This window comes from Procambarus clarkii, chromosome 15 (assembly GCF_040958095.1).
Source record: "Procambarus clarkii isolate CNS0578487 chromosome 15, FALCON_Pclarkii_2.0, whole genome shotgun sequence".
Lineage (NCBI taxonomy): Eukaryota > Metazoa > Arthropoda > Malacostraca > Decapoda > Cambaridae > Procambarus > Procambarus clarkii.
The window spans coordinates 3,866,401-3,889,650 of record NC_091164.1 but is presented as its reverse complement, the minus strand read 5'-3'; the positions used below and the strand labels follow the sequence as shown (position 1 = coordinate 3,889,650).

General features: G+C 39.4%; 1 protein-coding gene across 6 annotated transcripts in view; it reads left to right on the top strand.

Annotated features, from left to right (window-relative positions):
* Positions 1-22,216, top strand: part of ClC-b (chloride channel protein 7) — a 36,396-nt gene extending 14,180 nt beyond the window's left edge. For 5 of the 6 annotated variants that reach the window (XM_045743825.2, XM_069324888.1, XM_069324889.1 and 2 more), the window contains 12 exons: positions 1,391-1,500; positions 2,934-3,077; positions 5,312-5,489; positions 7,573-7,704; positions 7,963-8,122; positions 9,930-10,068; positions 11,474-11,567; positions 14,899-15,068; positions 17,314-17,493; positions 17,768-17,857; positions 20,099-20,299; positions 20,649-21,366. In XM_045743825.2, the coding sequence (XP_045599781.1) occupies positions 1,391-1,500; positions 2,934-3,077; positions 5,312-5,489; positions 7,573-7,704; positions 7,963-8,122; positions 9,930-10,068; positions 11,474-11,567; positions 14,899-15,068; positions 17,314-17,493; positions 17,768-17,857; positions 20,099-20,299; positions 20,649-21,008 (1,958 nt within the window). In that variant the 3' untranslated portion in view covers positions 21,009-21,366. Of the gene's footprint in view, positions 1-1,390; positions 1,501-2,933; positions 3,078-5,311; positions 5,490-7,572; positions 7,705-7,962; positions 8,123-9,929; positions 10,069-11,473; positions 11,568-14,898; positions 15,069-17,313; positions 17,494-17,767; positions 17,858-20,098; positions 20,300-20,648 lie in introns of all 6 variants that reach the window. The other variant, XM_045743824.2, reaches the window with a different exon arrangement.
* The last annotated feature ends 1,034 nt before the right edge of the window (positions 22,217-23,250 follow it).

Below are 23,250 nucleotides of genomic sequence, written 5' to 3'. Positions count from 1 at the left end.
CCAAGAGCCAACTGTTTCTATTGTCATGCTCATGGTGTCTGGAAATACTTTGATGGCCATGTTTGGTAATATGTCTTGGACCGATATTCGAGTGCTGAGGTTTTGAAGGTTGAACAGGGTCTCGGCTGCCGGGTACCTTGTTAATGTCTCTGGTTCTTTGCATCCTTGTGTAGCTTTGGGCCATGTGTTGTAGCCATCAGTCTTGCCTTCAACTTGATACCTGCAGTACTACCACCTCCCTGGTAAGTGCCCCTTCTTTGTCCTTCTCTGTGGGTAGTTAGCTTCAGGGAGCCGCTGGGGCTTTCTATAGAAAACCAGTGTTGAATGTATTGAAATGCCTGTTTCTGGGGGATCTGCAGAGGCTCCCTAACACCCTCCCTCCCCTAGGTCGTCAGTGTGTTTTATCATTCTAGAACTGATCAGTGTGGAGCCCGGTTGACCCAGGCTGGCTTTCCCCAACAAGGTGGGGAGGTGGAGCAAACTTGCAGGGGGGGGGGGGGGCTAGTTGCACAAAAGTTTGACTGCTTATTTTCATTGTTGGGGAGCTCTGTTGGTAATTTTGAGGCTGTGGTATCTTTTTTAACTATGCAATGGTCTGTTTTGATTCGCCTATCTTTCTGGGTGCCTTTCCTAGGTAGTGGCAAAGATGATAACCTTTAAATGTAAAGTGATCTTAGGCCAAAGCTCCCTGTGCCTTTCTAAGAGGACCAGGTTCTGGCTTGTGGTCCCTGGCAGGTAAATAGAACTCCACGAATGATGGCAGTAGGTAGATTGACCAGACCACACACTAGAAGGTGAAGGGACGACGACATTTCGGTCCGTCCTGGACCATTATTCTCAAGTCGATTGTGATGAGGAAGTAGATGCAGGCAATAAAGAGGCAAGAGAGAGGTGAGGAGCAAAGTAAGGTGTTGTAGAGGGGATAGTAGTAGGAATAAGAACTGCAGAGGGCCTATTGGCCCATACGAGGCAGCTCCCATTATAACCACCGAATGAGAAGGAGATAGTAATAGGAGTAAGAAGAGGATAGTAAGGGAACATAAGAGAAAACAATGAACAGAAAAAAGAGAGAAAGAGAAAGAAAGATAAATGGAAGGGTAAGTTTATGTTAGGTCACGTTTGTTAGAAAGATTAGAGCATTTCAGTATATACTGTGAAAGGGAAGAGTCCACAGCAACAAAGCCAGGACTCAAGTTCATGTTGGGTACAAGAACTTGAGTCCTGGTTTTGTTGCTGTGGACTCTTATCACGTTATTGTGACTCATCGCCTGCGGCAGTAGGTAGTATGGCACTGATCAGTGTATGACAACTTCAGGGAGCCTCTGATGCTCACCCAGAAACTGTCATTTCATTACATTCAACCCTGTTTTTTCCTTAACTAATTCATCAGATACTGATTATGGTGTCGAAAAGAACGTATTAATCATTCCATTTTTGCTGTGGGCTGCCTTGAATATTGGGCCAACCCTAATAGCTGCCTTTCTTGGGTCTTGTGTGGAAGTGAGTTAATTTATTCTGTAGTTTAAAATGAATTCTCTCAAGATTATATTGTCTAAGCTCGCTTAGATAATATAATCGCATTATTCAACCAAGTTTCTGGTTATCTGAATTTTTGTTCGGATATGGCGAAGTTTGGCCCCAAATATTCAGTTCAGTGGGCTTTGGACAATTGAGCTCATACAGTAGTAATAATTACAATTTTTACCTCGTTCATTCTCCTTTTTTTTTGTCTATTTGTCTCTTTAAATGCTGCCTGATATTTAAATATTTTATTTTGTTGAGATTGGTTAAAGATCAAGATCAAACTTGATACAAAATATGAGACTATTTTATAGTTGACTTACCTTTTTTTTGTGTGTGATGAGCTCCTTTGTGGCTCCTTGAAGCTATCTTGCTGAGAGTGCTCCTGTCTACCAAGTCACATCAGTTGCAGGAGTTCATTAGCCTACCAGGGACCAAAACCAGAACCTGGCCTCCCCTTACAGAGGTGCTGAAAACTTACAACTGCAAGGTTTACAGGAAGCAAAATTTAAAAAATGGCAAACAACTCTACAAACAATTAAAATTAAATGATGAAATCACTCGAGACTAGCTCGAATCCTTAGTACTGTACCACCAAACCGCCACCAGGGGCCCGGAAACAAACATGAAGTAAATAAATTACGATTACATGACATGCTTTACTACTTAGCAACTCTTTAAAGTTTGGTGTGTTCAACTTTGCCAAATACTGTACTTTGAAGGTAGCTTTAAACAGTAAGAACAGAACTACCCTGTGAGATTTATTACTGAAATGTTTTTGCTAACAAGAAATTAAATAGCATTATAGAGTAACCAGTTTTGTATGCAAATTTTAAGTTAGAGATGTATAGTTCATCAGCTGGAAAGTCAATTTGTTTATAATTAGATACATTTTTAACATTGTGTTTTTCACGATGGCTTTATAATGAGAGGAATACATAGTACACATAACTCCAGGATAACTGGGTTTTCAAGATATGACTTAGAAGTATAGTTTAAATATTAACTGACCTGAGTCAGTGATGTGAAATAACAAATTAAATTACAGGGAGTTCTGTAGGATTTGAACACATTGTCACAGATAAGTCACACTAGCCACAAGGCTACTGATATAACAAAAGGGAAGCAAGATACAGTCAGGGATACATCCAAGGTTTGGAAGACTACTGATATAACAAAACGGAAGCAAGATACAGTCAAAGATAAGGATAATATGTGGAAAACCAGCACCTGTCCTTGCAGGTACTCATGCATAACATAACATAGTTTTGGCAGATTTATGGTTGGTAGATTGAAATCCCCACAGAATTTGTATTTTTATTAAACACTAATTTTAATGTGTTCATATTTGCCTGATGGTATGTATGTTATATAAATATATTGTTGTTCTAATAACGCTTGTCCTTGGAAAGCCTGCGGCAGCAGGCAGTGGTATTCCTCAGGTGAAGTGTTATCTAAATGGTGTGAAGGTGCCACGAGTTGTGAGAGTAAAGACCCTGCTCAGCAAAGTTGTTGGAGTCACCATGTCTGTCCTTGGTGGCCTGGCTGTTGGAAAGGTAATGGTGATATTTTTCTTGTGCTCTTAATTTATATAAAACATGTAATCCTCTTGCCACTTCCTCATATCCTAACAGTTCCTCTCATTTTTACAACTCCACATGGGTGCTTGGCATTCTTAATCAAACATTCCTTGTTTTGTTATTAATTCCAAGCAAGTGTGTGGAATTGCACTAGCTGGTAGAAGAATAAAAGGAACTGCTTGGTTGGATGATGTAGTAAGAGTGGTTGATATAATGAATTGCTGTAGGTAAACTATGTGAACAAATTTGTTATGCTGAAAAACTACTGTAAATGAATAGTTAGGAAGAAAAATTCTAAATTGTTTTAGACAAAAAGTTCTCTTTGGAAAACGTAAGGTGCTGCTTCAAGGCACTTGGTTAAAAGTAAACAAGAATGTTAAAGATAAATATGAAAGAATTTTAAATTGTTAAGAGGGTATTAACAGTGGATGGAGAGAGTGCCTAAACCTGGCATCCCCTCTGAGAGGTGCAAAGACCAGGGATGTTAGATCAACATAACTGAGAAATTAGCCACCAGAAAGTTAAGAGCAAACAAAACAGACAACAGCAAGGCAAATGTAAAAACTCAGAAAATGAGACAACCAATATTCACCCTCTTGTAGCCACTGGCCATCACTAGGAGCTCCCAGATCATCTGGTATAACCCATTGTTCATTTGCTTGGTGTAACTACTGTCTTTACTGCTCCTCAAGTCATCTTGAGGAGCAGTAAAGGATGGATGCTCTAGAGTTGACTCCAGATTGAGGATGCTCCAGAGTTGACCCCTTAGTGTTTTCATATTTCAGAGTTCGAGTGCCTGGTAGTTTCCATATTGGGCCTTCTAGGTTGTCCCCTGTGGTCTGGGAGGGATGGCCTTTGGTCCCCTTTATCCCTTTTTGTTTTGGTATCATTGATCCTGGGCTGGCCTCTTTCCTATAACTCCATCCAGTTTTTACAAGTAGGTTGGAAGCTTGGCAGTTTTGTCCATCTGCTCTTGGTGGGTTCCATTTTAGTTTCCTTCACTGCTTGGGTCTCTCCAGCTCTGAGGTTCATCTTTGTCTTCTCGGTTTATTGTTTGTTGTTTTTTCTGTGCGCTCTTGCTTAACCTTCAGAGTTTGGTTTGGCCTTGTAGGCAGCTTCTTGGTGTCTTTTTCCTGACTGTAGGCTGCCACTTGGCCTATCCTATATTTCTTTTTCAGGGCTTGTTTTTGACGGGGTGTTCTCGAAGTCTCACAAAGGAGTCAAAGACCTGTCAAAGACCTGACCTGTGCAAAGACCTAAGGGTGAGGCTTCCTTCACAGGAGGATGACCTCTCAGGGACGATAACCTGAACCAACCAGGGAAGACAACCCTGTCAAGGCAGGGAGCAACAACAGTGAAATTCTAGAGAAGTCAAACTCTGGACACATACATCTGAAGGTGTATAGTTTACCAGAGTTCAGAAAAAAAGTGAGCCACAAAAACATATGCATGTGAAGCAAATACAATACTAAAAAAAGAGAGACAAGTAGATAAGCAAGTGGGCCCCTGCAGGACAGAGTCCAAAGGATGGTCGTCACTTATCTTAAAAACTGGGACTCGAAGAATGTCAATGGTTACAAGGAGCGGTAGCAACGTTAGACAGTCACACTAGGCTTAATGACTGATAAGTCTGGGCAAAGCCAGTAGTTGGGGATGCTGCCACTTGGTAGTGGGCAACTACTACTATTTAGTGAACTGTTTTGGGGTCTTCTTTTTTCTTTGTTTTGCACTACTTTTCTGAGGTCTCTTTTGGTCTGAGTGATCTAGTATCCTCAGCTCCCTGTAGTATCTCCATAGAGGGAAAGGGAGCAGGTTTTGGTCTCTGGTACATGGTAAGCTTACAGTGACTCAAAAGGGTCTGATGAGATTTGAATTGGGTGGAGGTATCTAGGTTGCTGGCAACAGGGTGCCACCCAACACCCCCTAAAAAAATAAAAGGCATTTCTTTATATTCATTGCTAGTTTTATAACAGTGTGCTTAAGCAGCATATGTATTTCTCTAATGATAAAATAAAAATTTTCACGTATTTTGAAATAAATAGAACACATGGCTTAATGAATTTTGAGTATCATTAATCTTCTTTTCCTAAATTGCTCTCCAATTTCTTTCAGGCTGATGGCTCATCCTATGAGAGTGGTAATAGGGAAATTGTAATACAGTACTATAATAATAATAATGCTTCAAATTAATGCAGGTTTATATTTGACAGGAAGGGCCCATGATTCACTCTGGAGCTGTAATAGCAGCAGGTGTATCCCAAGGGAAGACAACTTCTTTCAAGCGGGATTTTGGTGTTTTCGAATACTTTCGGGAGGACCACGAAAAACGAGATTTTGTATCTGCTGGTGCAGCCGCTGGTGTTGCTGCAGCTTTTGGTGCTCCAGTTGGTTAGTTCAGATTACATATACTATTATAATTCTTAATACTATAGCTTAACTGCATAGCTATCCATAAGTTTGTGTGAAAAATCTGTGGACATAAAGAGTAGTTATTGTGTGTTGTGTTGTCAGTACTGTACTACTTTCTTTTCTGGAGGATCCCTGATGCACTCTCTCACTGAGATTGCTTCATTCTAATGGGTCACATTAGTCAAAGGAGTTTTATTTGGCCTACTGTGAACCAGAACCAGAGCCAGGTGATTCAAACTCGGGAAAATCCACCACCCCACCAGGAAAGCATTCAGAAAGTCAGCAAAGCATTACAGACAACTGCAAGGGTCACAGAAAACAAAGCATTGATACCACCAAACAACTCTACAAACGATTCAAACAAAACAATTGGTTCACTCAAAACTAGCTAGAACCCTATAGAGTTAGTACTGATAGCATTCACCAGGCAGCCCCAGCCTCCTGCCCACAGCCATCTTTCCTGTCTTAGTTCTATTGCTGATATATATCAGAGCCTGCCTCAAAGGAGAAGGCATATTAGACAGCTATCACTTTGCAGAGCTCGTTTTTCCCATATTCGGTCTTCATGGCATGATGTTCAATTGGATGCCTCAGTGTATATTGTGATGCCGTCTGGGCAAAGTGCAGGGTCATCCTGGTTTTGATCCACTAGGATGTGGGGTTCTCTCTTTGCTGGGCACTGAGCTGAGGCAAGGCTCCTCTTGATGTCATTCACCTTGTTGTGTCTTGCATGCTAGCTCCTGGAGCATACATACATACGTACGTACATACGTACGTACGTACATACATACATACATACATACATACATACATACATACATACATACATACATACATACATACATACATACACACACACACACCAAGAGCTACGAGGAGAGGTTAGAAGCATTAAATATGCCAAAACTAGAAGACAAGAAAAAGAGGTGATATGATCACTACGTACAAAATAGTAACAGGAATTGATAAAATCGACAGGGAAGACTTCCTGAGACCTGGAACTTCAAGAACAAGAGGTCATAGATTTAAACTAGCTAAACACAGATGCCGAAGAAATATAAGAAAATTCACCTTCGCAAATAGAGTGGTAGACGGTTGGAACAAGTTAAGTGAGAAGGTGGTGGAGGCCAAGACCGTCAGTAGTTTCAAAGCGTTATATGACAAAGAGTGCTGGGAAGATGGGACACCACGAGCGTAGCTCTCATCCTGTAACTACACTTAGGTAATTACACACATAGGAGAACATAGACCCCACACAACCTATATATTATGTGAGAAATCTTTAAAGAAGTCATATAAAGAAAGAGATCTAGGGGTGGTTCTAGATAGAAAACTATCACCTGAGGACCACATAAAGAATATTGTGCGAGGAGCCTATGCCACGCTTTCTAACTTCAGAATTGCTTTTAAATACATGGATGGCGATATACTAAAGAAATTGTTCACGACTTTTGTTAGGCCAAAGCTAGAATATGCAGCAGTTGTGTGGTGCCCATATCTTAAGAAGCACATCAACAAACTGGAAAAGGTGCAAAGACATGCTACTAAGTGGCTCCCAGAACTGAAGGGCAAGAGCTACGAGGAGAGGTTAGAGGCATTAAATATGCCAAAACTAGAAGACAGAAGAAAAAGAGGTGATATGATCACTACATACAAAATAGTAACAGGAATTGATAAAATCGATAGGGAAGATTTCTTGAGACCTGGAACGTTAAGAACAAGAGGTCATAGATATAAACTAGCTAAACACAGATGCCGAAGAAATATAAGAAAATTCACTTTCGCAAACAGAGTGGTAGACGGTTGGAACAAGTTAGGGGAGAAGGTGGTGGAGGCCAAGACCGTCAGTAGTTTCAAAGCGTTATATGACAGAGTGCTGGGAAGACGGGACACCACAAGCGTAGCTCTCATCCTGTAACTACACTTAGGTAATTACACACACACACACACACAATAGTGTATTTATATATACATTTACACATTTTGTTTATGTTGTGAGGTCTGATTGCGTAAAATTGTATGTAGATACAGGGTATAGTATTTAAACTTCATATATTTTCAGGTGGGGTGTTGTTCTCCCTAGAAGAGGGAGCCAGCTTCTGGAACCAGGGTCTCACCTGGAGAGTGTTCTTTGGTGCCATGATGTCTACATTTACCTTAAATTTAGTCCTTTCAACCTACAATGGAGTACCAGGTAAGATCCCTTGGTCCAAATGGTGCAAAATTTGGGTGGATTGGGCATCAGGCCAGAGACAGTAGAAAAAAACATTAGGAAGATCACAATAATACCCTTTCGTTCACCATGTATTGCATGCTACACAACGTAACAGAATCAGCATCACCAGTCGCCAGCAGATCCTGCACAGCAGCACACTACCACTTCATAACAATTGATGTGTAATGCTACTCATGATGTAAGGTTTCAACTGTTGGTATATTTTTTTTTTTATAGGTAAGCTTGCTTACAATGGCCTACTGAACTTCGGCAAGTTTGATGATCTGACCTATGAAATTTGGGAGTTTATTCCCTTTCTGCTGATGGGAGTCATGGGAGGCCTACTGGGAGCACTTTTTAACCATATCAACCTAAAACTCACTGCTTTCAGGATGAGGTACAGTATATGTAAAGTCTTTCATGGTTTGATTTAACTTCCCGTAGGCTACAACAGATTTCTAAATTTGTTAATTTTTTTGTTTACAGAATAACAACATACACCATTTGTACTTGCACTAAACAAATGTGAAATAATTTAAGATTAGTTTCATTATAGTATAAAAAAAAAAAGATAAAATTCAGAGGTAATAATGCACATGGAGCAATGTTAGGTGAAGAACAAGTAGTTGGCCAAGATGGCGTCTCACCTCGGGTTGAGAGAATACACACACGAGCTGAGCATTCCACATCAATAGATTTTTCAGGGATGTTTATGTACAAGAATCTTAACTTATATATGAATGTTCAGGAATGTTAGCATATATATGAAAAAAGGCAAACATTGTTCCAGTCTACAAAAATTGTTGCAGAAAGACCCCTCTAAATTACAGATCTGTATCATTGACAAGCATGTTGTCAAAACACTTAAAAAAATATTGAAAATGAAAATTAAAACCTGGAAATAAATGACATAATAACAAATACAGTATTGTTTTTGAACAGGAAGATCCTGTGTAACATATATTCTTAGTTTTCTAGGGGGAAGAGCCCCATTGACTCCCTGAAGCTATCACACTAATTAAGTGCCATACTACTAGGCATCATCAGTCTCAGAGTTCTATTGGCCTACTAGGGACCACAAACCATAACCTGGCCCCCCTCAGAGAAGCACAGGAAACGATGGCCTATAACGCTTTAAATTTAAAGTTTATCGTTTTTGCCACTACCAGGAAAGCACCCAGAAAGATTGGCGAATCAAAAAATTTATAAAAAAAACTCCGCAACTGATGGCATCTTGTAGTTTGGCACTGTTATCAGCTTCAGGGTGCCACTGGGGCTCACCCAGAAATTGGCATTTCATTACATTCAATGCTGTTATTCTGACGGGAGTCCCCATGTCTCCATGGAGCTATCAGGCTGATGTGTGTTATATTAGTCTGGGGCAAATTGGTTGGAGTTATTAGTTGGAGTTCAGCCTACTAGGAGACCATGAGCCAGAACCTGGGCAAAGGGAACAATGGCCTATAGAAAGCCCTCATGTGGTTGGGGGCATTCCAAGCCTGCCATTGACTGGGGTTGGCACCCAGAAAGGTAGGGCAAAAAAAAAAAAAAACCCACTAGGTAAGAAATTGCAACCAAAAACTGAACAGAGAGGCAGAACTCGCCCTATAGGTGAGGTCCCTGGTAGGCTGAACTCCAATTGACTGATGCCCCAGACTAATATAACACATATATCAGCCTGATAGCTGATAGCTCCAGGGAGTCTCCGGGGTCTTGCCCAGAAAATGGCGTTTCATTACATTGAACGATGGTTTTTTTCTGTCTTCCCACTGAATTCATGATTCCGATCAGAAAACAGCCACTTTCCTCCCTAGTTTGGGTGTAACAATGCCTAATTGTCAGACGCCTTGGTTCATCAGTGTCACATCAGTGTGTCCCAGTTTTATATGCTAAGACCTAGATTTTAAGGTTTTCAGTTAAGTTGGTTTGTGAGTTAAGATGGTGTTGAGTGCGTGACAAAGGCTGTCTTCTAGTGACGTCTGAGAGTAGTATCTTCCGTTGGTTGCCTTCTGCCTTTTATAGCCCCTGAACAGGATTAATGAGGTGCACATATGCGTGATTGGCCTGTGAGCACCCAAGGTCTCTAACTTGCTGCTGTTTTGTGGCCAGTTCCTTGAATTTTAAGCAAAAAGATATATTATTACTGAAGTATTTATCGTGAATAGTTGCATGGATGAACTAAATAAAAAATATATTATTTTCAGATATATTAATAAGCCATGGCAGAAAATATTAGAAGCAGCAGTGGTTGCCTTTGTTACAGCTGGAGTGGCATTCCTCATGATATATTTGATTCACGATTGTCGTCTTATTGACCCTGATACTGCCACATATCCTATTCAGGTTAGTAACTTAACTCCTGCAGTGAACAATTCTCTGAGCTCATGGTCATCAATATACACAATTCTTAAAATATTTCTGTAACAAATTATTACAAATTTCAAGTAAATTTTATTCTGGTATTAATATCAGTTCTGGAAATTTAAAATTATTGCACCCATATTTTATACTGTATTTTCTTGTAGGATGCAGAAAACAAAATTGAACATAAATATAAAAAATGATCTTAAAATTAATATTTTAATCAATGTTTTTGGCTACAATAGTGACACATGCTCCAATTTATTTATTTTTAATTAATTATTTGGTGTGTGTGTGTTATAACAAGATTTATGACTTTATTAGGTAATAATAACCAGAGAGGTTAAATTTTAGAAATTAAGAAAAACTCATTTCTTTAAATTTCCAGACAAAAAATGCCATATGACATAAGCCAGACTCACCTTAAATGAACCAAAATATATTATGCAAAGGTTAAACCAAGTTTACCTGGAGCATACCTGGAGAGGGTTTCAGGAGTTTTTCTACTCCACGAGCCTGGCCTGGGGCCAGACTAGGTTGAGTAATCCAATGCAATATACTATATAGTGCACTATACATAACCAGCCTTTGCCTCCCATCTTTCTGAAGTTTTGCTTCTGATGGCTAGACTTTAAGTTAAGGGTAACTACACCAATAATCCTGTTTTCCAGTAGTGCTTTCATTTGGTGAGTGCTACATAACCTTCCCGGCTTGATGCCTTCTTGTGATAATTACTTACTTACTTTCATTTGTTGATAATGGTGTAGTATTCTGATTTGATACATAGTAGTTTAAGAATATTTTTTATTTACTTGTACAGTATTCAAGAGTTCTTACATTCTTGTAAAGCCATTAGCATGCATAACATATCGGGCAGTTCCTTAATCTTAATTTTCCCTGGAATACGACCCGCCAAATCATTTAACAACCAGGTACCCATTCACTGTTGGGTGAACAGAGGTGTACGGTTAAGGATTGATGCCTAGTCAATCCTACCTAGGCCAAATCGCTCGCGAAGAGCGGGGCAAGTGTCTTACCACTGCACCACGGGGACTACCAAATATTCTTGGTAAATATTTAGAAAAGTATTGAGTGGTATTAAATGTTTATGTATATATTTTATAGTGAGCAATTTACATCAGGGTGGCTTAAGATAAACTCTACTTAGCTCCTTGCCCATTAGTAATGGGAGAAAATAATTTCCAAGGTTACATGCTCTTCGTGTGCTCAAAGTGGCTCAGAGCCTAGCATATCAGTAATATCCTGTGAGAGGAGCCAATGCTGAGGCTTAGAGGTGCTCTCGAGGTGCTGCTCAGAAAGGACCATTTCTTTCAATGCAATTCATATTTTATTTTGTAGTGAGTGATTTCTTTTCTATATTTTCTAGATGTCTTGTGGTGTTGGTGAAGAAAATGCAGTTGCATCAATTTGGTTTCAGACTCCTGAAAAAAGTGTGCGATCCTTGTTTCATGACCCCCCAGGTTAGTAACAGGTGTTTCATTTAGAAACATCTATATAGGTGTAAGACTTCTAAAATTTGGGAACTTCAATGGCATTTACTGAATTGTGGATTTAAATGTAGGAATAATTTATTCAAGAGCATTATAATAAAATTGATGATGGATGACTTGACATGTGTTGTATGTCACTCATTTGGAAAGTTGTAGAAAAAGATAGTTGTGTTTCTATGATTATATAATGTATATGGATGGCTCATCTGTGTCATGCTGTTATGATCATTGTTAATTTTAGGAAACAAGGATGATCTTGTGGAGTCCCTCTTTAATGGATGGAAATACTTGTGTGTTCTTTTGGACAGCATCCTGAGACAGAAAAATTTTCACTAATACTTTTTAAAGGCATGGTATATTTGTCCAGGAAATGGTATTTTGTTATGATTGTTTAATTACAACGTTATACCAGAAGATAGTTCTGTATAGTGTAAATTTGCTCGAACAAACTATTTTGGTAGTATTGTAAAATATCTTCACAAGGAACATTTAAGGAACTACAAATCCATTTTGTCGGTTACGGTAAGCTCATAGAGGTGCACAGGTGAGTGGCAGTTTAGGTCACATGTGTTTGCACTTATCTCTGAAAGGGTTCTACTCACTATCTTCTTGTGAGTTTGGCTCCATTTCCTTCCCTCTAGGGAATGTTGCTGACCTGGGAAATGTACCGAGATCTTTAATTACCCAAATCCATTCAATAATATACTTGAATTATTAGGATTGCTTAAAATTTAGTCCTTGCTTCTTTGATGGTCCTGGCCTCATTTGAGTTCAGGTCTGTTTCTGCCTATTGGTTATGCTACAAGGTTCCTGATTAATTCTGGCTGGCTGACAATCTCTTCTTTTCATTTGGGCTTGGCAGGGGTGCTGTCAAACTCAAACGCTTGAGATCGGGACGCGAGTTCCATTTTTCTCGTGTTCTCATGCAGTACTTCTCATGCACCGCATGGGAACGACTTCTTTGCTCCAGTGCTTTCCTAGGACATGCATAAGTGGCAGCTCCTTATGCAGCTACCTGTGCTTCCTGGAACCCCTTACTGTGAAAGATCAAAGGGCTCATACTCACTTGACTTGTCATATATGTTTGGCCAGTTATGAAGCTGTTTGCACACAACTTCCATGATAGCTTGGATTTGCTGGCATCAATCCCTGGTGGGTGGCTTTTTAGTTGGCCTTGCATATTGAGACTGGTCCTTACTCCTTTTGTCTACATTCCCTTTTTCATCTCCTTTTTCCTGAGGTGGCCATTTGTCAGATTATTACGGCCTCTATATCAGGTGTTTTACCAGCAGGGTTCTGTCCTTTCTGATCAGAGGCAGTCCAGTAGGGATGGGGCTTCACCTTCGTTAGGTAGGCCCCAGAATTCTTGGGCCTACTCTAATTCTTGGACCCTTGTGCTTCCTTTGTCTGCTGCCTCTTCTGGTTGCCATCACCATCATACTTCACAAAAGGATTGATTCATGCTCGTTCTTTTGCAGTTCACCCCATTAATGGTGCTGTGAGTATGTGTCTGGCCCTTTTTTGCCAACTCCTGGTCCCTTAATTCATGGGTTTTCCATGTCCTTTTCAGCAGCCTTTGGTGGAGTTAGTTTGCCCTTCCCTTTTCAGTTGGGTTCGAGGGTGTCAGGTTCCCCTCAGCTTCATTCGTCATTACGATGTGGTAGAACTCAGACATGGTTAAGTTAACCTTATCTCTTCAGTGGGTGTTTGCGGTCCCCAAGTGCAATTCTGCAAAGCTACAGTATATTCTCAACTTCTTGGGACTAAACAGCTTCATTCCCTGTCTGACCTTCCACACGACCACTTTGGCTCATGTTCACCTGGTATTGCAGACAAATTCCTACATGGTGGCCTTGGGCTTCTAGGACTCTTACAAGCATATCCCTATCCATCAGAGGTTCCAAGGCTCGTTTGGTGTTGGGGGCCATCAGGCTTCCCACTTTAAGGTTCTCTCTTTGGTTTGAATCTGGTTCCTTGGATCTTTACCAAATTTGCACAAGTGGTAGTAACCTAGCTACATTTTTGGAAGCTTCATGTCTAGGTCCATCTTGACAAATAGCTGGTTTTGGCCCACAGCCATTCCCCGTCTCAACTGGTGAACTGGCTGAAGCCCAGTTCGTTTCGTCCCAGATTCGGAGCTGGCCAGGCGTTTGTTTGGGATTCGCAAGTGGCGTCTCTTTCCCTACCTCCTGTGGCCCTGCTTTGCCTGCAGTGGCATGTTCGATTAGCCCCGGATGACTCGTCTGTTAGATCATGCATTTGTGCAGGAACCTGAACTTTGCCTGCGAGGCTTTTTTTCCCCCTGGGCAGGGTTTGACTCTGGGTGCTGTACTGGTTCCTCTGGTTACATTCATTTTGCACTTCTGGGACCATCAGGTTCGGCCTCCACCCACCCTTTGTAAGCTCTTGCCTCGGCAGCTTCCTCTTTGGGCTTATTGGGCTTCAGTTCATGCCACCATCCTTCCTTCTATGTTCATGGCATCCTCGGCTCTGGGTTGCATCATTGTAACCAGCGCTCGCCAGGCCTCCCAGGGTCAGTGATCAGGTCTTCACTGTCGGGCACACAGTACATTAGGAAATTTTCAGCTGTGTGGCAGGCCCTTCAGAAGACTTGTCTTCCTCTGGGCTCTGTCCATCAGTTCCATTTCAACTGTTTCTCTGTAGTTCATTCCCTGAACAGCAAGGGGTCGCTTCATGTCTCTCTCATTTGGAGCTCAACTCATTCTGGCTGTTTGGTTCTAACTACTAATTTTTATTTTCCCCAACACACACACCCAGGAAGCAGCCCATAACAGCTGTCTAACTCTCAGGTACTTATTTACTGCTAGGTAACAGGGGTATCAGGGTGAAAGAAACTCTGCTCATTGTTTCTCGCCGGTGCTGGGAATCGAACCTGGGCCACAGAATTACGAGTTCCGCGCACTGTCCACTCAGCTACCAGCACCCCTATTATCTGGTTCAGTTGATGTCCTCAGTGCTGTCCAGGCTGGTGCTTCCCTCTCTCCATCCTGCACAGGCAGAGTGGCACCATTGATGATAGTCACATACCAAGTGTTAAAATCTTATGTCTTATTAGATTATTTCCTTGTTCAGCATTGGATCTATTGATCCTTTCATAAAATATATATACTTACCTTTTCTGAATAGGGCATCCTTGTCCCATCAAAGTGGGAAATATGTAATTATGATTATAATTATTAATCTATTGCTAAAATGTATTTTCATTAATCATTGTAGCTCAGCATGTTTAATAAGATGTTTCATTTTGTTAATAATGTCCTCTTCTGTATTTTCTTTATAGAGTCATATGAATGGTCAACCATAGGTGTATTCTTTGCGTGTTACTTCTTCTTAGCATGTTGGACATATGGCCTGGGAATCCCTTCTGGACTCTTTATCCCGACACTTCTGTGTGGAGCAGCTTGGGGTCGGCTTGTGGGGAAGCTCATGTCACTCTTCTTCCCTAATCAGGTTATTCTCAAATTAATTTTTTTTTAATATGTGACTGCTACTATTGTTATTGTTTAGGTATTTCATATTAAGCTTTAAAATTAAGTCTTATATACAGTATTAAACAAATTAACTGAATACTATTTATATGTATTTATGTATTCTAGGTGATAATGCTTTGTATATTTTCTGGGTGGGTTTCCCTCTGTCGTTCCTTGGAAGCTAGCTTTCAGGATAAGCTACCTGGTTAGCATTCCACCTCTTGTATGGGCCTGGTGTGGTACAAGACATAAAAGCCTACTGCAAGTCAGAAACAGAATCTGGTCCATTCAGTAGAGGTGCAAAGAATCTAGGATATTAGATTAACCAAGACTATGAGAAACAATCCACCAGAAAGGTAGAGCACCCCAAAACGAGCAACTGCAGGGAGAAACATTTGCAACATTGTCAACTAGTAATATACTTGTTAGTTGGTTACCACTCATTAGTTAATGCTTCCCACCAGATGGCAGCTCCAGTACCACAAGAGTCCACCCAGTTAGCCACCTCAGTTATGTGTCAGGTGTGGTGGTCATCACAGCTCCGTTGTACCACGTTCCTTTCCATATCGATTGTATCGATTTCTCCTCGACTGTATGTGGCTAGGGTTACTAATTGTTCACTGGTGTTGCCCCTCCCTGGTTTGGGTGTCTGGTCTTTTGAGGTTGCCTCTTCTCAAGGAGTGTCCCTTCAGGTAGTGCAAGTTTCCTGGGGGGAAACTCCTTCAGCTTCCCGGAGCTATCCGGGCTGATATGAATATATTAGACCCCTGGCATCAGTCAAAGTGAATAGAGTTTTAAGGCCTACCGGGGACCACAAGCCAGAACCTGGTCTCCTCAGAGAGGCAAGAAGAGCAATGGCCTATAGAAACCCCCTTGTAGTTGGACACATTCTATGTCTGCCATCAACTGGGTCAGGCACCCAGAAAGGTTGGCACCCCAAAAGAAACCCTATCTGGTTAAAATATTGCTACTGAAAGCCGAACTGTTGGACAGAACTCCCCCAAATGAAAAACGAGCAAATGAGCATGATGTCACAACCGTCACGGTACTGCTGTCTGCGCAGCTTCCCCTCCCTGGGAGGGGTAAGGGAGAGCTGCACAGACTGCCGGTCCATTACGTAGCTGGTTCTATCTTCTCCTCAAGTCTTCGCAATCTGGTCTTTCTGACACAGGTCTTATCACCATTTGTATGGTGATCAGGTGGCTTCATTGATGGTGTTATGTTACCACCAGATGCAATGGTAACATAGTCCGATGGAAAAGTTATCCATAATATGATTGGTTGAAATGAAAATTAGCCCATAGAGCATGGGAAATATTAGGGTAAGAACGATACCTCTCTTATTATGACTCCAATCATGTTTTTAACAATTTGTGTGCATGAATGAAACATTAGAAGAAAGAAACAAGCTTTTTAATTTTCATTTATTTTTATTGCCATGTATTTTTTGTCTTAAAAAAAATTGCATCACACAAATGCCTCCTGAAGGCAATTCTGTTTGCAACAAATCCCTCGCTCCAACAAATCAAGGTTGATCACATATGATTCACCAAATTGAGAGTACACCAGTCTTTTCTGCCTTCACTGCTAACTGCTCTGCTTAAAGCAAGGTCTTAAGTCACATTCAGGACTCTTGTTCATTGTGTTCTGACACACTTGCCCTGCAAGCTATGTCTTCTAAACCCTACTGGGGCATTTCACATTCAGATTGCTTCAGAAGATTTTGTTCTGCTCTGATTTACAGCTGGCTCTTTGAAGACTCGGTCCCTGTCACTCGTATGTGACTACCTTCTCTCATATTTGTCCTCTGACATATCACTGCCTCTCCTCCATTACTGAGTTGTTAACTGCTAGTAACAATTTGATACTGGGATGTACTGTTTAGTACCGTTGTGAGTACACAGTTACCCAATTCCTAATTATAGTATACATTTTCATTATCCTTTCACTTTGGTAACTAATACCATTAATTCTTATCAAGTATTGAACAGTTGTAATCCTTGTTGCTATATTTTAACAGCCATTTATGCTTTTATAAATTGCCAACATACTCTCTGAGCTTACACACAGAAATCACAGTAGCGTGATGCATCAAATGAATAACAATCCGTTTATGCCGGAACGGATTAAATTTGTTAACCAAGGTTCCTCTGTATTATTATTCATGAGCTGATGAGTTTTTAAATATTGGATAATAAATCTTTACAAATTATGCTTCCTTTCAGCAATGGGCAAATGAAGGTAAATACGCACTGGTTGGAGCCGGAGCCATGCTTGGTGGTGTTGTCCGCATGACACTGAGTTTGACTGTAATCTTGATGGAGTGTGTTGGTAATATAACATTTGGCTTACCATTGATGATTATTCTCATGGTAGCTAAATGGGTGGGAGATTTCTTCAATGAGGTTTGTAGAGTTGTTTTGTAAAGTTATGACGATTCTAATTTTAAATAAGATTAATATCTTTTATATATATATATATATATATATATATATATATATATATATATATATATATATATATATATATATATATATATATATATATATATATATATATATATGTGTGTGTGTGTGCAGGTGCTTGTAACTTAAAATTTTGCATACATTGGGATTTGAATTAAAATGTAATAATTTTAAACTGTAACATCCAAACAACTAACCATAGCCAATTTTTCAGGGTCTGTATGACATACATATTCAAATGCAGGGTGTCCCAATTATGGCTTGGGATGCTCCGCCTCTTTCAAATAATATCTACGCTACTGAAGTAAGTTATTCTGGCTTTATTCATCACTAGAATTATATAAATATTTTTTTTAAATAAGAATGCAACCACCATCCAATCACAGACACTAACACCATCCCACCACAAACAGAACCACCATCCCAACAGAGGAGGCCAAAAGGAACTTCGAGAAAGGATAGCGGACAAATGTAAAACAGATCCAGGCCTTTTCTGTAACTATAAATTCATTAAAAAGCAAGCTGCATGTAAAGGATAAAAGCTAGAGATTGAGAATGGGGAACAGATTCACAGAGAATGAAAAAGAATCGTGTGAAACACTAAATGAGCAGGTTCCGAAGTGTGTGTGTGTGTGTGCAAAATGAGGTTTTCAGAGAACCAGACACAATGCCAATTCCAGAGAACATCAGAGTACATAAAGGTGTCTTGAGACAAAGTGGAAAAATTACTCAAGGTGCTAGGCAGCAATTAAACAGTTGGACCATGTGGCATTTCACCTTTGGTTCTAAGAGAATGTGCAACTGAGCTGAGTATTCCAATTTAATTGATATTCCAGACAGCTTTGTGTACCGGAATCTTAGCAGATATATGGAAGAGCAAACATAGTTCCAGTCTACAAAATGGTAACAGAGAAGACCCTTTCAATTATACACCCATATCATTAATGAGCGTGATAGTCAAATCTCCAGAAAAAACAGTTAAACCCAATTGGATAGAATACTGGAGAAAAATGATGTAATAACAGACAGACAGTATGATTTTTGGACAGGAAGATCCTATGTAACAAATCTACTTAGTTTTTATGAGAGAACCACAGAGATTCTATAGGAACAAGATGGTTGGGTTGATGACCAAACCACACAACAGAAGGTAAAGAAACAACGACGTTTCTTGTGTTGACTGTTTTATTTGGAACTAAAAAAGGCTTCTGACAGAATTCCACAGTTGTTGTTGTTTTGCAAACTGGAACATGCTAGAGGGGTGACATGGAGCCTGCTGACATGGATGAAAAAGTTTTTAACTGCTAGAATGATGATGGCTATAATAAGAGAATTTGTAACTGACTACTAGTGGAGTACTGCAGGGTTCAGTTCTAGCACCAGTAATGGTTGTTGTCTACATAAATGATCTAGCAGAAGGAATACTGAATTACATGAACATGTTTGGTGGTGACACTAGCTACTAGGAAAGATAAGAGACAGATGTCATGCCCTTCAAAATGAACTAAACAAAATAAGTGCATGGAACACATGTGGCAAATAGAATTCAGTGTGATTAAATGCCACGTTATGGAATGTGGAATAGGAAGAAAATGGACCCACACAACCTACAGATTATGTGGAATTGAATTAAAGTACTCTTAACAAAGAGAGACCTAGAGTGGTTCTGGAGAGTAGACTATCACCAGAGGAACACATTAAGAACATTGTGCGAGAGCATATGTGATGATTTCCAACTTTAAATACATGGATGGTAAAATACTAAAGAAACTGTTCACAACTTTTGAGAAACCAAAATTGGAATATGCAGCAGGTGTATGGTGCCCATATCTCAAGAAGCACATCAATAAACTGGAAAAGGTGCAAAAGCATGCTGCAAAATGCCTTCCGGAACTCAAAAACAAGTTACGAAGAGAAGCAAAGATGTTAAATATGGCAAAGCTACATGATAGAAGAAAATGTCGCCACAAATACAACTAAATGATCAACGGTGTAGTGATCAGAGTACCAGCGCTGTTGATGGGGAGACCCACGGCAGCCTGGGTTCAAATCCTGAGAGGTCATATAAGAATATTATATAGGACCTTGCGGCCGAGTGTACAGCGCTTGAGGATCATAGCCCTAATGGCCTGGGGTTCGATTCCCAGTGGAGACAGAAACAAATGGGCAGTTTCTTTAATCCTGATGCCCCCTGTTTACTTAGCAGTAAATAGGTTCTGTACCTGGGAGTTAGATAGCTGCTACGGACTGCTTCTTGGGGATGTATATGTGCGTGTGTTAGAAACATATGTAGTAGATATAATAGAGGAAAATAGATCACTTAGGATCGCAGGGTCCAAGAGCTAATAGCTCGAGTCTGCAGACACAAATAGTAAATACAAATAGAACTACTAACACAGCCTCCAACTCACCACGAACACAACCACCTTCCCACTCCAAACATTACCTTACATCTTGTTGTGTTGCCTAATGCCTTCTAAGAATAGGAAACATGATTGTGATGTTCATTAGTAAATATTGTTGACCTTTAATAATTTACTTTTAGGTAATGAACAGACCTGTTGCAACCTTAAGGAGTGTTGAAAGTGTTAAACGAATTGTGAACATTCTCAAGCAGAACAATTTCAATGGCTTCCCAGTTGTAGATGATGTTCCAACTGAAGAAGATACACGATATTTCAAGTCATTTGGTACCTTGAGAGGTCTCATCTTGCGTTCTCAACTCATAGTTCTTTTAAAACACAAGGTAATGTAGTTTGAATATTATATATCCATCAGGGGCATTTTTTGGTAAGACATATTGAATCATATCTAGTACTTGTACTTGCTTGGGCCCTAGAAAACAAAAGCCGGCTTGTATGGTTATATGAATTGTAAGAGAAATAAATAAAGAACTGATGATGATAGATGTGGTGAAATAATTTAAGGATGGAATGCACCCTGAAATGAGAAAAAATACACTCAACTTACGTATTTATTTTTGGCTGTATGGCTGTCTGCAGGGATAAAAAAGGTTGTAAAATATTTGATGGCAATATAAATATGGTAATAATAGAAACTAAATCTATGCATAACCGTCTTTTAATTTCTTACAGGTTTTTAATGAAAATGCTGAGGTGTGGCAGAATAGTCAAGTAGATATACGTCTCTTTCGCCTGTCCTATCCACGGTACTTCACTCTAGACGAAGTTAATTTGGATCCTGAGGATATGAACTGCACAGTGGATATCAGACCATTTTATAATCCCTCCCCATACTCAGTAGTTACCTGCACTGCCCTACCAAGAATGTTCAATCTTTTTAGGGCTCTTGGTTTAAGACATCTTGTTGTGGTTGATGACAACAATGGAGTTGTTGGTATGGTGACTCGTAAAGATCTGGTCAAGTACAGAATTTGGAAACACAGAGGGCAGATGGGTTTAGAAGAGCTTGTCATTTATAATAATGTGTCTTAAGGATACTATATTTTCAATCATCGATTAGAATTAACGTTCCTAGAAACTTAATTAAGTATTTTTAAGGTTGTGAAACAATATCAACGATTACATACATTAAGTTACAAGTTTCCAATTATGTTACTTAGTTATATTATCCAAACTATTTTCACTATTAATGAGAACAAATATTATAACTTAGCTCTAGATCTGATGCACCTTAGTTGGCAATATTCTTTATCTGTCTCTTTAATTTGAACCAAAAATAAAAATTGTGATTTAATGTACATAATCAACATTAAATGCATCTTTTCATGAACAGAAAGCTGTGGATGTTCTTGCATGTGTTAACAGTATTAAATTGTTCAATTGCTGAAAAGTTTGTTAATTTATCTAGATGTTACATATAGTATTTTCTAGAGAAAAAATATTGATTGTGTATGTTATATGAATAAGATCTGAAAGTCCAATACTGTCCAAAACAAGAAATGTTCTCAGGAAATTCAAAATAAGTCTCAGTCTGTTAGATTGCGAGAATTAGAGATGGCAAATCTAAAACTTTTTGTCATGGTAAAACTGTTTTAAAGTTTCGCTTGTTCAGCAAACCTTCCTAGTGCATGTAAACAAAGTCTTTCCTATCTAATTAATTCCTGTAAATCCCTTCAGAGCAATGGTCAGAAATCTCCTTCAAATGATGAGTGGCCAGGAAGTTCCTTCACTAAAAATCCAGAAATTCACTTACAGTGCAGGCCAGGATAGAAAAAAAATCAAGTAATTTTATTTAAACAATCACATCTGTTTTATGCCCTTTATAACATCATAAGGTAGGCGGTAAGGTTGTTTATGTAATGTTTTCTACTAAATATCATGATTTTAAACGAAATACTGATTTTATTGTATGCTAATTCTGGTATATTTAAAAACTTTTATTAAAGAATCGGTTAATTCTTGCAAAAGTAATAAATAAACTTTTTGCAAGATTACTTATTACTTTTGCAAGAATTAAGGATATTATAGAGGGCATTGCGGCTGAGTGTACAGCGCTTGAGGGTCATAGCCCTCAAGCTATGAGCTATGTCTATGCTACTCTCCAAGCCAGTGCCTTATACTTATAGTCCACCCAGGACGCACTACACACACTGTAGTCAACCTGTTGCTCTACTGTAGCAACTGATCTTTGCCCAGTCCGTCCTAAGATTTCCCAACATCAAGAAAACTATCAATTTAAAGTATCCTCTCCTGACCTACCAGAGAACCCAAAACAGAAAACGGGACAGTACAGTACGTCACTTTCGCGAGCCGCTTCCATTTTCTAGTCCGACAATTTTTGGCCTTAGGTAATGCATACAAGAAAAAAACGACGTTCTTTGCAGGAAAACATTGCTTTGCCAGTGGTCTTGTTATGGCTACCCAGCCCAGTTTAATTTGAAGGCATAAAGGGGAAGAATGGTGAAAAGGAATTTTAAAGTAGGTAGAGAGAATTAAAAATTCTAAAAGGTGAAAATCATTAGACAGATGCAAATCTCAATACAATTGGATTTGATGGTCTGAGAAGATTGCAAGATTGTATGACAGTGATACGTCGGTGAATTAGGTGAACACATGCTGGCGATGAGTCACAATAACGTGGCTAAAGTATGTTGACCAGACCACACACTAGAAGGTGAAGGGACGACGACGTTTCGGTCCATCCTGGACCATTCAGACCATTGTTAATCGACTTGAGAATGGTCCAGGACGGACTGAAACGTCGTCATCCCTTCACCTTCTAGTGTGTGGTCTGGTCAACATACTTTAGGTGAACACATCTTTGGCTGAAATGTAATAAAGCTGCAAGGTATATGCAAAAATGATTTTGTGGAGAAAGGGAATGGAATGGGTGTTGAAAAATTTGTTAGAAGGCATGAAATAGTGGTAATGTACCAGATGACTGAAAAAGAGGATTCCAATTATTTTCATTTTAAAAAAGTACAAAAATACAACTTTTTATTGAATCTATTACAGTATATTGTTAATTAATATAATATTTATCTAGAAATTAAGAATAATCATTCCTAAAATATTTACATGAATTTATATTTTTAGGTAGTTTTTGTACTGTACTGTAGTTGTAAGATAAAAATTCTTATGCAAAGGTTAACAATAATGAGATTTTAGGACTATGTAATATATATTTAACAATACATTGTGGTCCTTCAATATTTCCATTTAAAGGTGTTGTAAAGCTAGTCTTTACATATACTGTAAGTGTGTGTGTGTGTGT